We start from the raw sequence: 14,577 nt of genomic DNA, 5'->3' as shown, positions 1-14,577 counted from the left end.
TACTATGCTTGAACTTTAGGTATTTATTGAAAACTTATACATGCCATATAAACAAATTAAACTCTTTTAAATGCTACACCAAGTTTCCACAAAAGCTGTCTGCTGGTTGGAGAGACTACAGCCTGACCACATTCTTTGCCACTGCCTACAAGGGGTAAGAAATGGCACATGAAAACATGGCAGGCCGACTCATGATCACAGGCCTGAGATGGTGCTTTCTTCTTCCTCTTTTATTCCCATCAGTCCTAGGCCAGAGAGTGAACCATGAGTGCTGCAATAAATGAGAAACAAAGGTAGGTTTTTATCCATAAGGTTGAATGAATGGTTATAAATGCCTAGTTAGAGAAGATGTTTTTCCAAGTACGTGTGTGTGTGCCATGGGGCAAGGGCAGGAAGGTTTATGGAAAGCTGCCTGCTGAAGATAGTTTAATGGAAAAAGCACTGATGAGTCTCAGAGGTCTAGATTCAAATCCTGCCTTTACCAATTAGGAGATATGAGGCATATCTATAAAACTATGAAATATTTACTACCTCACAGGGATTTTGGTGAAGACTATTGGCAATAGCAAACATACACTGAGCACTTACTACATGCCAAGAATTGTTCTAAACACTTGTCTCATTTAATCCTCAAAACAACTCACTGATGTAGGTACAAGTGTTATCCTCATTTAAAAAATAAACAAGCTCATAGACATTATATGACTTGCTCAAGTCACACTGTTAAGTGACAGAACCAGGATATCAATAATAGCAATCAGTCATTAGAGCCCTTACAAGTTGCTGTTAAAGCGTCTTAGTCTTTGTTCATTCCATACTTTTGTAGCACCTGCTAGGTGCCGGGGGCTGTTTAAAAAATGTTACAAAACATTAACTTATTTAATAATGTTTGTTGTAAAAAACCTGGCATGGTGCTTTGAATTTAGGAGCCATTCAATACTTATTAGTTCCCTGCCACCTTGTAATTCATATTCATGAAACTGGGTTAGAGTTGAGGAGCTCTCTGAGGCAAAGCAGGTAGAAATGAGGAAAGACAAACACAGAATCTGTCTCCACCTGATGTCTGAACTTAAACATTCAAACACTAGACTTGTGTATGGAGAACTAGAGCTTTGAGGGCAGGAGAGTTGCTTTGGAGTCAGACACACCATCAGGGTACAAGTCCTGACTATGCACTTACTAGCTGTGTGACCCTAGGAAAATTGCTTAATCTGAGACTTTTTCTCCACTTGTTAAATAAAGATTCTAACAACCTCAACCAAAAATGCATATAAAGGCATTTAGCACAGTACCTGGGTTTGATAAATTACTGTTGTTTTCAATATTAATTTAAGAAGCTACCAAAAATGTAAGGATTAAGTGCTGCATCAAGACCCCAGCCTAAGGAAACCTTCTATTGTTTTTGCTATTCCTTTTTCCCAATGTTTCCCAAGAGTATCTGCTGCCATCACGGACACAGCTGCACAAACAAGGCCCAGAGAAGTCAGTCACACAGCAAGCTTCCACAGCTTGGGGAAATGCATGCTACTGCTGCTGAGTTTGATCAGTATGTCCACAGAAATTAGAATGTGACTTTTAAAGGATAGGAGTAGTTTAGGTTCTTCACCACAGGATTTGCTGCTTCCAGAGGGGCTTAATTCTCCTAACTTGCCAAACTTATCTTAGGATCTTTGTCTCAGTTACAACTTAAGTGTTTTTGCTCCCTGACCCCAGCACTTCCTCCTCTGGCTTCACCCTCTGTGGAACATCCAGGAAGAACAATGATTTGGGCTACTCTTGACTTAGTTTACCTAAACAATGGTGGACTGCAATTTAAGTATTCTACATGGGAACATGAAAACCCAGTCCACCTACCACCATAACACTGCCCCTGAGGAGCTACCTAAGGACAAGTCTGTTCCCCAGAGCCCACATCTTAACCAAAAAGCTTTTACTGGCAACTTGTGGTCACTTTTTACCCTGTTCCTATTAGCTTACCCAGAAGCCTGTTTAAAGTATGTTGGTTGAAGATGTTTTTTTCCCCCTCAATGTAAACACCTAATACTTGTTTCTGCTTTTCAGAGAAAGCAGTTCTTTCAACCTACCCAGTAGGTAGACCATCTCCCTAATGGCCCTCAGATGCATGTTACAATAACTTTATGCTAGGTAATGAATTTCTGATCCAGCTTCAAGGCCAGAGGTATTCATGCTCTATCAACTCCTAGAATGTCAGAATTTTTTTTTTTTGAGACAAGAGTCTCAGTCTGTAGCCCAGGCTGGAGTGCAGTGGCGCAATTTCAGCTCACTGCAACCTCTGCTCCTGGGTTCAAGTGATTCTCGTGCCTCAGCCTCCCAAGTAGTTGGGATCACGGGCCCACAACACCAAGCCTGGCGGTTTTTGTTGTTGTTGTTGTTGTTGCTTTTTTGTATTTTTGGTAGAGACGGGGTCTTGTCATGTTGCCTAGTCTGGTCTTGAACTCCTGAGCTCAAGTGATCTGCTCGCCTCAGCCTCCCAAAGTGCTAGGATTATAGGCATGAGCCACTGTACCTAGCCAGATGTCAGAATCTCAAGGAACTTTTTAAAATTAACACAATCCAAGGTTTTCAGACTGTTCAAAATAGCTACCATCTTTCCCTCCCTTCCCCAATATACACTCATTCATTTAGCTGCCCACTCACTCATTCCAAAACTGCCCGTCTCTATGCTTTAAGATTTAATATTGGTTTTTCTTTAAAGAAAGGGTTTACAATTAAAAAGGTTTGAAAATCAATTGATTTATTCCAAATCCCTCATGTTACTGAAAGGAAATTGAGATCTATAGCGGGGAAGTAGCTTGGCCACTTGTCAGAGGAGATAGGTGATAAAGCTGGAACTAGACTCAGAGTCCTGCTCCAGTATTCCTCAGGCTTAGAATCAGCAAACCAGGCCCTGTTATCTCTTAAAACAGAGGTGTCAATGGGGAAAAAGGTACAGAAGGCAGGAACACATTCCTCATATGCGGGGAGGTTACACCTAAGCCTAGGGCTTGTTCTGAGACTTTACTTTTTTTACTCAAGTGGGGTTAGCAGCTACTTCTTTCTCCAGAGAGGTGTAAGAAGGACATAAGACCCCTGGTTTTAACTGGGGATAAGTTATCTCCCTGAAGGACCAATATATGTAGTTATACAAGAGCATATAAATGTGAAATGGGAATACAATGCCTATCTTTTAGAACTGTGAGAATTAAAGAGGTGATTCATGTAAGTCCTCATTATGGACCTAAACATCAGCAAAAGGCTTTTTCTCTAAGAACAGCTGAAATCCAGGGGACAGAGTCCTGAAGGGATACCCTTTCCAGTCCATACCTCTTGGTTCCTGGCAGCAAGATGAGGCAGAGAGTGCCTGGGCACAAGCTGCTGTAGAGCTTTCCAATCTTCCGGCCCCAGCGCCAGGCTGCTATCTTTGGGTGGTCCAGTTTCAGAGTCTGGGATCAAAGCCATGTGTCAATACTCAGCCAGAACACTCTCTCGTTACCTATGGAAGGGCTGTAACACTCTTCCTCCGGGTCTAAGGCTATGGGATTCCAGTAAAGGTTCCAGACAAATCCCTTGTCTAACACTGGAACCCACACTGCAGGTTCTCTGCTGACCCAGCATCCCCAGGCCTCCAAGTTGGTTTAGGACTTCCTCAGGGGAGGATGGCTACTATCCTTTCCTCCAGATGGGTCTTCTAAGACCCCAAGCTAGGGGAGCCACATGACTTCTGCCATTAAGTCTCTTTGTGACCTTGGGCAAGTGACTTACCAACTCTAGCCCCTACATTTCATCTGCTAAGTATGAGAGATTAGACTAAGACAGGGTTTCCCAAGCTTCAGCCATTCACCTTCTACCTCCACTCTTCTGCTTGTATATCCCTCTAACATTTTTCCATAAAGTGAGTTAATTTCTTCCTTAGCCTTGTCTAACTAATACCATCCACAAAATCATAGTCTCAATGTAGTTGTTGTATACTTTAACAAATATTAGCAAAACAAGTCCATTCAGATGTCTTAGCTATAATAAAAAGACAAATCCATAATCATAAAAGTGAAAACAAAACAAAACAAAAGACCATCTACGACAACCACAATTTATCCTGTGTATGTACCACACTTTGGGAAACCCTAGACTAGATCACTGAATAATTATCCAGCTCTCTGACTTCCTGCCTTGGTTCCTCAAAGTCCCTTGGAGATCTGGAAGACTAAAAACCTAAGTTTAGCAGGTATGGAGGGGGCAAAAGTATGAGAGATCTGGGAGAAAAGGAGATGTGGCCAGGACTGGAGGAAGCTGGAGAGTGAAATAAGACTGAGGGCCAGGGTAGAAAAAAAAAAAAAAAAGATTAAAGGATTAAGTGTCACTGAGTAGGACTCTCCTGACATCTTCTCCAAGAAACCTTCACTCACTCACCTGCAAGGCCTCCTGTTCAAAGGGGGGAGGTACAACACGATGTCCTGCGGGCCTTCTTGATTCAGGTGGTAAGCCTCTGAGCCAGGCATGAAGGTGCCTGGGGGTTAGAGCATGCCTGCCTTTCAGCTTCCAGTCCTTGCCCGTGAGAATGTTGAGGGCACGCTGGGCACTGCCAAAACTTTTGAATTCTGAAAGCAAGAACCCCCACCTTGTTATTAAGGGCCAAGAAAGTTGATCCCATCCAAGCTGCCTGGCCAGGGCCATAGGAGGACAGAATCAGGAACTGCTGCCCAGGAGGTGAATCTTCCCTTCTCTGACCTCATGTTATTACCATCCCCAGTTTCTTTCCCCAAAGCTACATTCGACAGCATGGACTTACTTAGGAAACAGTATTTTTTCTGCTTTCCATTTTTAAGATCTTTAGGCAAGATCACAGCTTCCAGGCCAAGAAAGAGGCGGGGCTCCTGCAACAGCTGTTCTTTGAAGGTTTCACTCACTCCAAACAGATATATAGAGCCTTGGTTTTCAGAATCTCCTTCCAGCTCATTCACGAGGGTCTCACAGTCAAGCGTGAGCTCTGTCACAGGCCTCTGCACCTAACCAAGGAAAGTTGATGTTAGTGGTAGAAAATCAATTTAATCCTCAGGCCTGTTGGATACTAGCAAGTTTTTGCCATTACTAATAATTTCATTTTTCAGTTTCCTAAACTTTTTCAGTTTCTTTCCTTTTCTGTAAAAGGAAACTAAAGATAACTGCCTCACAGAATTATGTTAGAGACTTAATTGATAAATACATACATATTTTCATGTAAACATATTCTCTTCAGTTTCCTGCCTCCCACCCTTAATGAAATTCTGTTTATGGGCACAAGAAACTTCAAAATACCATCATTTGATCTCCCTGAAAGGTGAAGAAAAGGGCAACTGCAAAGAACCAACCAGAATAAATCATTGGGGACTTAAGTAGTAATAAAGAATGCAAGGAAGCCCCAAATCTATCACAGGATGATTTCTGACACAAATGAAAGCTGTTATATATTCAGTCACTGCCAGCAGGAGAATGTCAGACTTGGCTGAAGACTTTCCATAACAAAGTCTTGTGCCTGGGCCTCTTGAGGGTGTTTGCTACATGTCCTGGGGCACTATGCATACAGGCTGTAGTAGGCTAGACCCGAGCAAAGGGAGCTTTCTCTTGTCACTCTACCTTGATGCAGGTGCCATCTACCAGAATACCATCCAAGGACTCTATGGCCAGCTGGGCTGCTTCTAGGACTTCATACTGTATACAGAGATGAGGCTGCAGAAAGACCAAGATTTCCTCACCATTGCTTTCCAGCTCGAACTGCTAAAGAAGGGGCTGGGGAAAAGGATTCAAACTACAGTGGCCAAAGCCACCAGAATGGATGCCTTTGCTGTGCTGGGCTACACAGGTATTGATTGTAAACTGTCAACTTTAAATGGGATCATTAAAGTTCAGGAACTAGCTTTCAGACAATAACTAACTTTTGTCATTTAAAATGCAACTACCCAACATGCTTTTCCTAATATTTATTATGCATCACTAAAGTCATCACTGCAAGTCACGGGCAGAGATTCCCATTTGTCTGTCTTTTAGCTTAACTTTATAAGCTTGGGAAGGATAAGTTCTTCCACTGGATAGGCTGCATCTTCAAATGGTCTGCTTTTCTGTTTGGTAACTCGGAGTAAGTAAATCTCTGTGACTATCTGAGCCACAGCATCAATATGGAGATAAAAGCCTTCCCATGGGAAAGTTTCATGACACTGGACTTGGCAAGGGTTTCTTGAATATGACATCAAAGGCAGGCAACACAATTAAAAACAGACAAATTAGACTTCATAAATATTAAAACCTTTTGTATATCAAAGGACACTAACAGCAGTGGCAAAAAGCAACCCACAGAATGGAGAAATAGTTGCAATCACCTATCTAATAAAAGATTAATATCCAGAATGTACAGAGAACTCTTACAATTCAACAATAAAAAACCCAAACAACCTGATTTAAAAATGGGCAAACATTGCAGAGTCGCTGGAACTGAAAAAAATAAATAAGAAAAAAAAAGGGCAAATAAGTGAATAGACATTGCTGTAAAAGATGTGCAAATTGCCTACGACACTCAACATCACTAATCATTAGGGAAATGCAATCAAACCCAAATGAGATACCATTTCACATCTATTAGGATGGCTATTATTAAATAAAATAGAAAAAAAGTGTCAGTGAAGATGCAGATAAGTTGGAACCTTTGCTCTTTGCTGGTAGGAATGTAAAATGGTATAGCCACTGTGGAAAACAGTATAATGATTCCTCAAAAAATTAAACACAGAATTACTATTTGATCCATCAGTTCCACTTCTGGGTATATGCCCAGAAGAACTGAAAGCAGGGACTTGAACAGATATTATGTACAACCATGTTCATAGCAGCATTATTCATGATAGTCAAAGGTAGAAACAACCCAGAGTCAGGCACGCCTGTAATCCCAGGACTTTGGGAGGCCGAGGTGGGCAGATCTCTTGAGTCAGGAGTTCAAGATCAGCCTGGGCAACACAGAGAGACCCTGTCTTACAAAAAATTAGCCGGGCATGGTGGTGCAAGCCTGTGGTCCCAGCTACTCAGGAGGCTGGGAGGTGGGAGGATTGCTTGAGCCCAGGAAGTCGAGGCTGTAGTAAGCTGTGATCACGCCACTGAACTCCAGCCTGGGTGAGCAAGATCCTATCTCCAAAAAAAAAAGGTAGAAACAACCCAAATGTTCATCAACAAATAGATAACCAAAATGTGGTATATACATGAAATGGAATATTATTTTGCCTTGAAAATAAAATTCTGATACATGCTACAACATGAATGAACCTTGAAGACATGGTAAATGAAATAAAACAGACACAACAGGACAAATATTGTATGATTCCACTTATGTGAGGTATACAGAGTAGTCAAATTCATAAAGACAGAAAGTAAAACAATGGCTGGGGGAAAGGGTAATAGGAAATTATTGCTTAATAGGAAATTTCAGTTTGGGATGATGAAAAAGTTCTGGAGATAGATGGTGGTGATAGCTGCACAATGTCAATGTACTGAATGCCACTTAAAAATGGTTAAAAAGGTACATTTTATGTTATATGTATTTTACCTGCCACCCCCGCAACCAAAAAAAGGGACCAAGAGAAAGACATAGGAAGATGTTATAGTCCCTTGCTATAATCTCATCCCCCAATCCATCTTCTCAGGGACAATCTTTGTGTTTGTATTTCTAGTCATAGAAAAGCCATTAATAAAAGATTTAGAAGCTGTGTGCAGTGGCTCACACCTGTAATCCCAGCACTTTGGAAGGTGGATCACTTGAGGTCAGGAGTTCGTGAACAGCCTGGCCAATATGGTGAAACCCCGTCTCTACTAAAAATACAAAACTTAGCCAGGCGTGGGGGTGCAAACCTGTAGTCCCAGCTACTTGGGAGGCACAAGAAATCATTTGAACTGGGGAGGCAGAGGCTGTGGTGAGCCAAAATGGCACCACTACACTCCAGCCTGGGCCTCTGTGTCAAAAAAAAAAAAAAAATTAAAAAATTTAGAGACAGCACATTTAAAAATATCTAGGATCCTGCACTTACATCACTTTAGAAGTATTTTTACTTCACTTTCATACATGGTAATACACCAGTTAATAGTTACCTAGTTCCGAATTCTAAAGGAACAATATATTTACAGTAAAGTCTTCCCCTAATCTCATTAGCTAGCTGCCTGATTCTTCCCCCTGGAGGCCTCCATTGTTACCTTTATTGTATATCATTCTACAAACATCCTATTACACTGTTTCCATTCTTAATTCTTTTTAAATTCTTTTCATGATTTCTTCTATGTCTCTATATGCTTATGATGTTATTGCTTCATATATAAACTTTATCTATTGATATGGTATTGTTATGACTATGAAGATGGAGACTTAACTTGTAAAGTCCTTTGAACTATATAAATTTTTAAAACCATATGCAAGCATTATTTTTGTTAAAGTAAAACTAATCTCTTTAAAAGGCTTTTATGTAAATACAAACCTACAATACCAAAAACTTGCCCTAAGAGATAAGAGAACTAATAACAATAACAACAAAAGCCCTCCCATAATCTTCCTCCTGTATCTTAACCAAGCAAACCACGAGCCTATTCTGTAAAAAAAGAAGTAATTTTCTAAGATATGAAAGTTACTTCTCTTTTTTGAAAGGGCATTTTATCGTTTAAAGCTGGGTACAATCATAAGGACCATAGGTTATATTCAACCAGCAGACATATTTTTCGCATGGCCTGATATTTGAGAAAATGGGAGCCAGCATATGAAAATTGACAGAGTTCTCAATTCTTGTTTTTAAATTTTTTGTAGCAATGTGGTCCCACTATATAGCCCAGGCTGGCCTTGAACTCTTGGACTCAAGCAATCCTCCCTCCTCAAACTCCCAAAGTGCTGGGATTACAGATATAGGCTACCACGCCCAGACAGATGTCTCAATTCTTTAAACGCACACAACAAAAGATCTCACAATACTGGGTATACATTCTTGTGGGTCAACAATTGCTCTCATTAGCGTACGTCTCGCGCTCCAGTTGGTAGCAATCAAGCTTACTTCAGGAATATTTGCTATCTGCATGGCCCAAGCAGTCACCTGAATGTGAAACACTAATCTAGAAAATTGAAATCTGAATTTTCCAGTCTTACCTGATGGGTTTCAAGAACAAAAGTCATTGACTGGACTGGGCCAAAGCTCTTAAATAGCCTCTTCAGAGCCCTGAGATTGCAATTTTTGCTAAATGGCCCAGCATAGACAGTTGATATCTCTGTCCACTTGATCCTCATCTGTAGGAAAAAAATATAGTATGGGAATGAATGTGAAAAGAGAACTGAAATCATGAGTCAATGCATGGGATTATTCATCAACGATTTTTTTGACATAAATACTTGCCAAATGTCCAAGGATGTTCACTGAAGTATCATTTGCAATAGCAAAAGTGTATAAAGTACAAATACTGTTAATAAGTAAATCATATAGCAGAATATTATGTAGCCATTAAAAACAAGGGAAATAAGATATGTAGTGATACAGAAAGATGTACAAGATATACTGTTAAATGAAAAAATAAAGTTGCAAAACAGTATGCATAGTTTGATTCCCATTTTTATAAAAATATTTTTAGATGTTAATATGCAGATAGTAAAAATCTAGAGAAAGACACAACAAATTAAATAAAGCATGTATTACTTTCCTTAATGATAAGAGGTTACAAAAAGTCACTAAATAAATCATTCAGCAGAACCCATCCACTTACCCTTTTGTTCATCTCCTCGGTGAGGATAGGTGAAAAGGCCTTAAAAGAGAACTGAACAATGCTGAAGGGAAACAGGGGGATTTCCACTCTGGCCTGCTCAAGAACCTGTAGAGAACAGCACAGCCTGGATAAGGTAGGAACCTCATACTCTATTGTGGCTCCTGGATATGAGCCACAATAATATAAATAGTAGTCGCCTTTTTACCCATACTGAGGTAATATGAGGCTGACTTCCAGATCTGGAGGAAAATGGTGAAACCACACAGCTTCCCCAAAGAACCACAGAACCAATAAAAAGAATAAAAATAAAATACATGTAAGTCATACCTTCGGCATTACCAAGAGACAAGGGTTATTACAAAAATTTTCCAATGACCTGCAATTAAATAAATAACTATAACTCCCAGTATTGTAAACTGTTGCAAGCCTGTGAGTAGGGAAAGCAAGGGAGAGGAGGCTTAATAGATTTGGTTAAAATAATAATAATAATAATCAAGGGACGTGGAAGAATTAGATGAAGCACAAAAAAATCACCTCCAAAATAAAAACTCCAATTAAATGCCAAATAAGGAACATGGGTCATGATTTTGACATTCCTCAGCACTTGACTACAAGCAAGAGGCTTGGCAGCCTCAGAGAAGCTGTGCTTCTGGAGGAGAATCAGATATGTAGAGAAAAGGTGGTACTCCTTGGAGACACTGCTGTGAAGAATGCCAACCCTTCCAAACAACATTATAAATTCCTCCCTTCCGTCAACACCACACCATCATTCTGGAAATGGAGAACTAGAAAGCTTCACTTCAGCTTCTTACTCTCCCACAGAGATAATGAGTTAACAACAATATATGGACCAGAACACCTTTGAGAGAACCGTAGAGACCAGATGAAAAGCTATATAGTACCTAGACCAGCATGAAACCAAGAAGGGTTTCCAGTAAATGGGAAAGGAAAATTTGTGATGTTTTGTGGTCCCATTTACATCCTTCCCTATCTGACATAATAGGGCTTCTCCCACACCACAGATCCTTTCTTGGGATGGAAACAAAAGAGTGGACCATGTGTCCAATGTTCTGAGTAGTGTGGGGGCTGTCTGAGGGACTATTTTCTGTCTTGCATGACTCGGAAGGCTGACAGGACTGACGGCCTTGTTTGGAAGCCACTGAAAACAGATGTGATCACCATGGCATGTTAGAGCTGCAGTAAGAAACTAGGGGAAGAAAGAGATTATGGGCTCTAAAAAGAAGAAGGGACAAGGGGCTCAGGAAACAACTAAAGGCACATGCACAACTCCAGAGAAGACAAATTATACAAGAATTCTTATACAAGAATATAAATATACTTAACACTGCTGAACTGTATGTTTTTTGCTACAATAAGAAGAGAGGGAGAAGAGGAAAGGGAGAGAGAATCCTTTGATAAGTAGAGGAAAAGCACAAAAGAAGAACAAAAAACTGCATTGAGGAAGGCAGAATAAAAGAGACGCTCTTGAATGAAAACCTTATTCAAAAACAAATCAGTAAAATTAGAAAATGGTAGACCATATTAATCTAAACTACTATCAAAAAAACAGCAACAGCTGGGCGCGATGGCTCATGCTTGTGATCCTAGCACTTTGGGAAGCCAAGGTGGGAAGATAATTTGAGCTCAGGAGTTCGAGATGAGCCTGGGCAACATAATGAGACCTCATCTCTATAAAAAATTTAAAAATTAGCCAGGCATGGTGGCACATGCCTGTAGTCCCAGCTACTCGGGTAGCTGAGGCAGGATTGCTTGAGCCCCGAAGTCAAGGCTGCAGTGAGCTCTGCTCATGCCACTGCACTCCAGCCTGGGCAACAGAGTGAAACTCTGTCTCAAAAACAAAAACAAAAACAAAAACCAAGAAATAAAGTGAGATTCGAAGCATTTCAGCTGATGAAAATTATTCCCCCTAAAAAAAAAAATCAACCATGGGGCTAAAGGATACAGTTAACATTACAGTATAAACTGAATTGAATATTAGCAGCCAAGCATTTGAGGATATGAAAAAGCAACTACAAGTTATCAAGAAAGAATAGATTCAAGTGAAATTTTAATAAAAGGCATTAATGAAAAGCATGGAAAGAATTAGGAGTATACAAATGAAATCAAAAGCATCAGAGAGAAAGTAAGTAAATGAAAGATAGGCCAAGGGAGGACAACATACATGCATAAGTGAAGTCTATCAGGAAGAAAATTAAAGCAATGGAACCAAATACTTGAAAATACAATCCAAGAAAACCTCTGGAAATAAAAGAAACTATAACCTATATATTGAAGGGGGCCTAAGGTACCAAGAAAAAGTGACTTGGAATGATCAACTCTGAGACATAGCTTAGTAAAACAATTAGACTTTAAACAAAAAGGGAAAAGTAAATCCTCAGTAAAAATAACTTACAAAGCCAAGAAAATTAGACTGTCATTAAATTTCTCAAATACAACTTACAAGGATTTCCATCCCCAGCCAAAATTGAATAACAGAAGACTAGAGTTACCTTCTCTCCTCCAACAACTAAGAAACTATAAAAAATATATGATTGAAGAGAATGAGAAGACAAGCCAGATTGGGAGAAAATATTTGCAAAAGACTTATCTGTTAAAAGACTGTTATTCAAATATACAAAGAACTATTACAACTTACCAATAAGAAAATGAACAATGCAATTTTAAAAATGGGCAAAAGAGTTGAACAGACACTTGACCAAAGAAGACATATATATAGCAAATAAGCATATAAAAAGATGCTTCACATTACATGTCATTAGGGGACTGCAAATTAAAACAATGAGACACTAATACATATCCATCAGAATAGCCGAAATCCAAAACACTGACACCATCAAATGCTGAAAAGAATGTGGAGCAACAGGAACTCTCATTCACTGCTGGTGGGAATGCAAAATCATAGACACTTTGGAAGTTCAGCAGTTTCTTACAAGACTAAACATACTATACAATCTAGCAATTGCACTCTTTGGTATTTGCCCAAATATGTTGGAAACTTATGTACATATGAAAACCTGCACACAGACATTTATAGCAACTTTGTCCATAATTGCCAAAACTTGGAAGCAGCCAAAATGTCTATCAGCAGGTGAATGGATAAATTGTGGTAAATCCAGGAAATGTATAGTTATTCAGTGTTAAAAAGGAAAAACCATAAAGCAGTGAAAAGACATGGAGAAAACTTAAATGCATACACTAAGTGAAAGAAGTCAGTCTGAAAAAGCTACATACTATGTGATTCCAACTATGTGATATTCCTAAAAAGGCAAAATTATGGAGACAATAAAAAAAAAAAAAAAAAAAAATCAGGGGTTTCCAACAGGCAGAGCACATTCATCACAGATTTTTAGGTCAATGAAACTTCTGTATGATATATATGATATGTAATGGTGGATATATGTCACTATACATTTGTCAACACCAAGACAGATCCCTAATGTAAACTATGGACTTTGGTAATTATATGTCATAGTGGGTTCATTGATTTTAACAAATGTACTACTACTCAGGTACAGGTTGTTGATAGTGGTGGAAGTTGTTTGTGTGGGTGGGTGTGGGGGTAAATGGGAACTCTCTGTACTTTCTTTTTTTTGAGACAGGGTCTCACTGTCGCCAGGCTGGAGTGCAGTAGTGCGATTATACGTCAGTCACTGCAACCTCCACCTCCTGGGCTCAAGCAATCCTTCCATCTCAGCCTCCTGAGCTGCTGGGATAACAGGCACGTGCCACCAAGCCTGGCTGATATTTTGTAGGGACAGCGTTTCACCATGTTGCCCAGGTCAGTCTCAAACTCCTGGACGCAAGAGATCCACCTACCTTGGCCTCCCAAAGTCCTGAGATTACAGGTGTAAGCTACAGCACCCAGCTTATATTTTCCATTTAATATTGTTGTGAACCTAAAACTGCTCTAAAAATTAAACCTATTACAATAACAATAATAATGCCCAAAGAGCCCTTGAGGCCCATGTAAGTGTGCAGGAAAAAAAAAAAAAAAAATCCTAAGAACAGCAGTTCTCAGGATATCGAAAAATGAAAGACAGTGATCCTTAAAAGCTAGGAAACCGATAGATCTATAAACAATCCCCCTCAAATATTCAGTTGAGTAGGGATTAGTGTATCCATGAAAGTAAACTATGCGAGGTCAAGGAAAGGACGCCCAAAAGGATTAGACGAAACAATCACACGGGCTAACACAAGGCCAGGAATAGTTTAGATTCCCAAAAGCTAGAGTGTAAAATCTCACAATTTATGGAGATCGAGTACTTAGTATGGTTTTGCTTTAGTAGTGGGACAAAATTTACTCTGGTTCCACCTAACCAACCTTAAAAGCAAGAATTCAAAAGGATCTGGCCAGGCATAGTGGCTCACCCCTGTAATCCAAGCACTTTGGAATGCTGAAGTGAGTGGATTACTTGAGGCCAAGAGTTTGAGATCAGCCTGGGCAACATAAGAAAGAAAAGAAGGCCAGGCACAGTGGCTCACGCCTGTAATCCCAGCACTTTGGGAGCCCGAGGCAGGTGGATCATGAGGTCAGGAGATCAAGACCATCCTGGTTAACACAGTGAAATCCCATCTCTACTAAAAATATAAAAAATTAGCCTGGCGTGGTGGCGGGTGCCTGTAGTCCCAGCCACTTGGGAGGCTAAGGCAGGAGAATGGCATGAACCCGGGAGGCAGAGCTTGCAGTGAGCTAAGATGGCGCCACTGCACTCCAGCCTGGACAGCCCAGCCCGAGACTTCGTCTCAAAAAAAAAAAAAAAAAAAAAAAAACAGAAAGAAAAGAAGGAAGGAAGCAAAGAAAGAAAGAAGATC

General features: G+C 40.0%; 1 protein-coding gene across 2 annotated transcripts in view; it reads right to left on the bottom strand.

Annotated features, from left to right (window-relative positions):
• Window positions 1-14,577, bottom strand: part of REXO5 (RNA exonuclease 5) — a 44,893-nt gene continuing 30,316 nt past the window's right edge. Inside the window, exons 14-20 of one of the 2 annotated variants that reach the window (XM_023225045.3) lie at window positions 9,745-9,849; window positions 9,137-9,274; window positions 5,611-5,703; window positions 4,787-5,003; window positions 4,408-4,595; window positions 3,325-3,443; window positions 1-271 (exon numbers count right to left, since the gene is read on the bottom strand). In XM_023225045.3, the coding sequence (XP_023080813.1) occupies window positions 196-271; window positions 3,325-3,443; window positions 4,408-4,595; window positions 4,787-5,003; window positions 5,611-5,703; window positions 9,137-9,274; window positions 9,745-9,849 (936 nt within the window). In that variant the 3' untranslated portion in view covers window positions 1-195. The remainder of the gene's footprint in view (window positions 272-3,324; window positions 3,444-4,407; window positions 4,596-4,786; window positions 5,004-5,610; window positions 5,704-9,136; window positions 9,275-9,744; window positions 9,850-14,577) is intronic. The other variant, XM_023225046.3, reaches the window with a different exon arrangement.

Source organism: Piliocolobus tephrosceles, chromosome 17, assembly GCF_002776525.5.
Source record: "Piliocolobus tephrosceles isolate RC106 chromosome 17, ASM277652v3, whole genome shotgun sequence".
Lineage (NCBI taxonomy): Eukaryota > Metazoa > Chordata > Mammalia > Primates > Cercopithecidae > Piliocolobus > Piliocolobus tephrosceles.
Note: the sequence above shows the minus strand (reverse complement) of the source record. Positions and strands in the feature narration are given on the sequence as shown.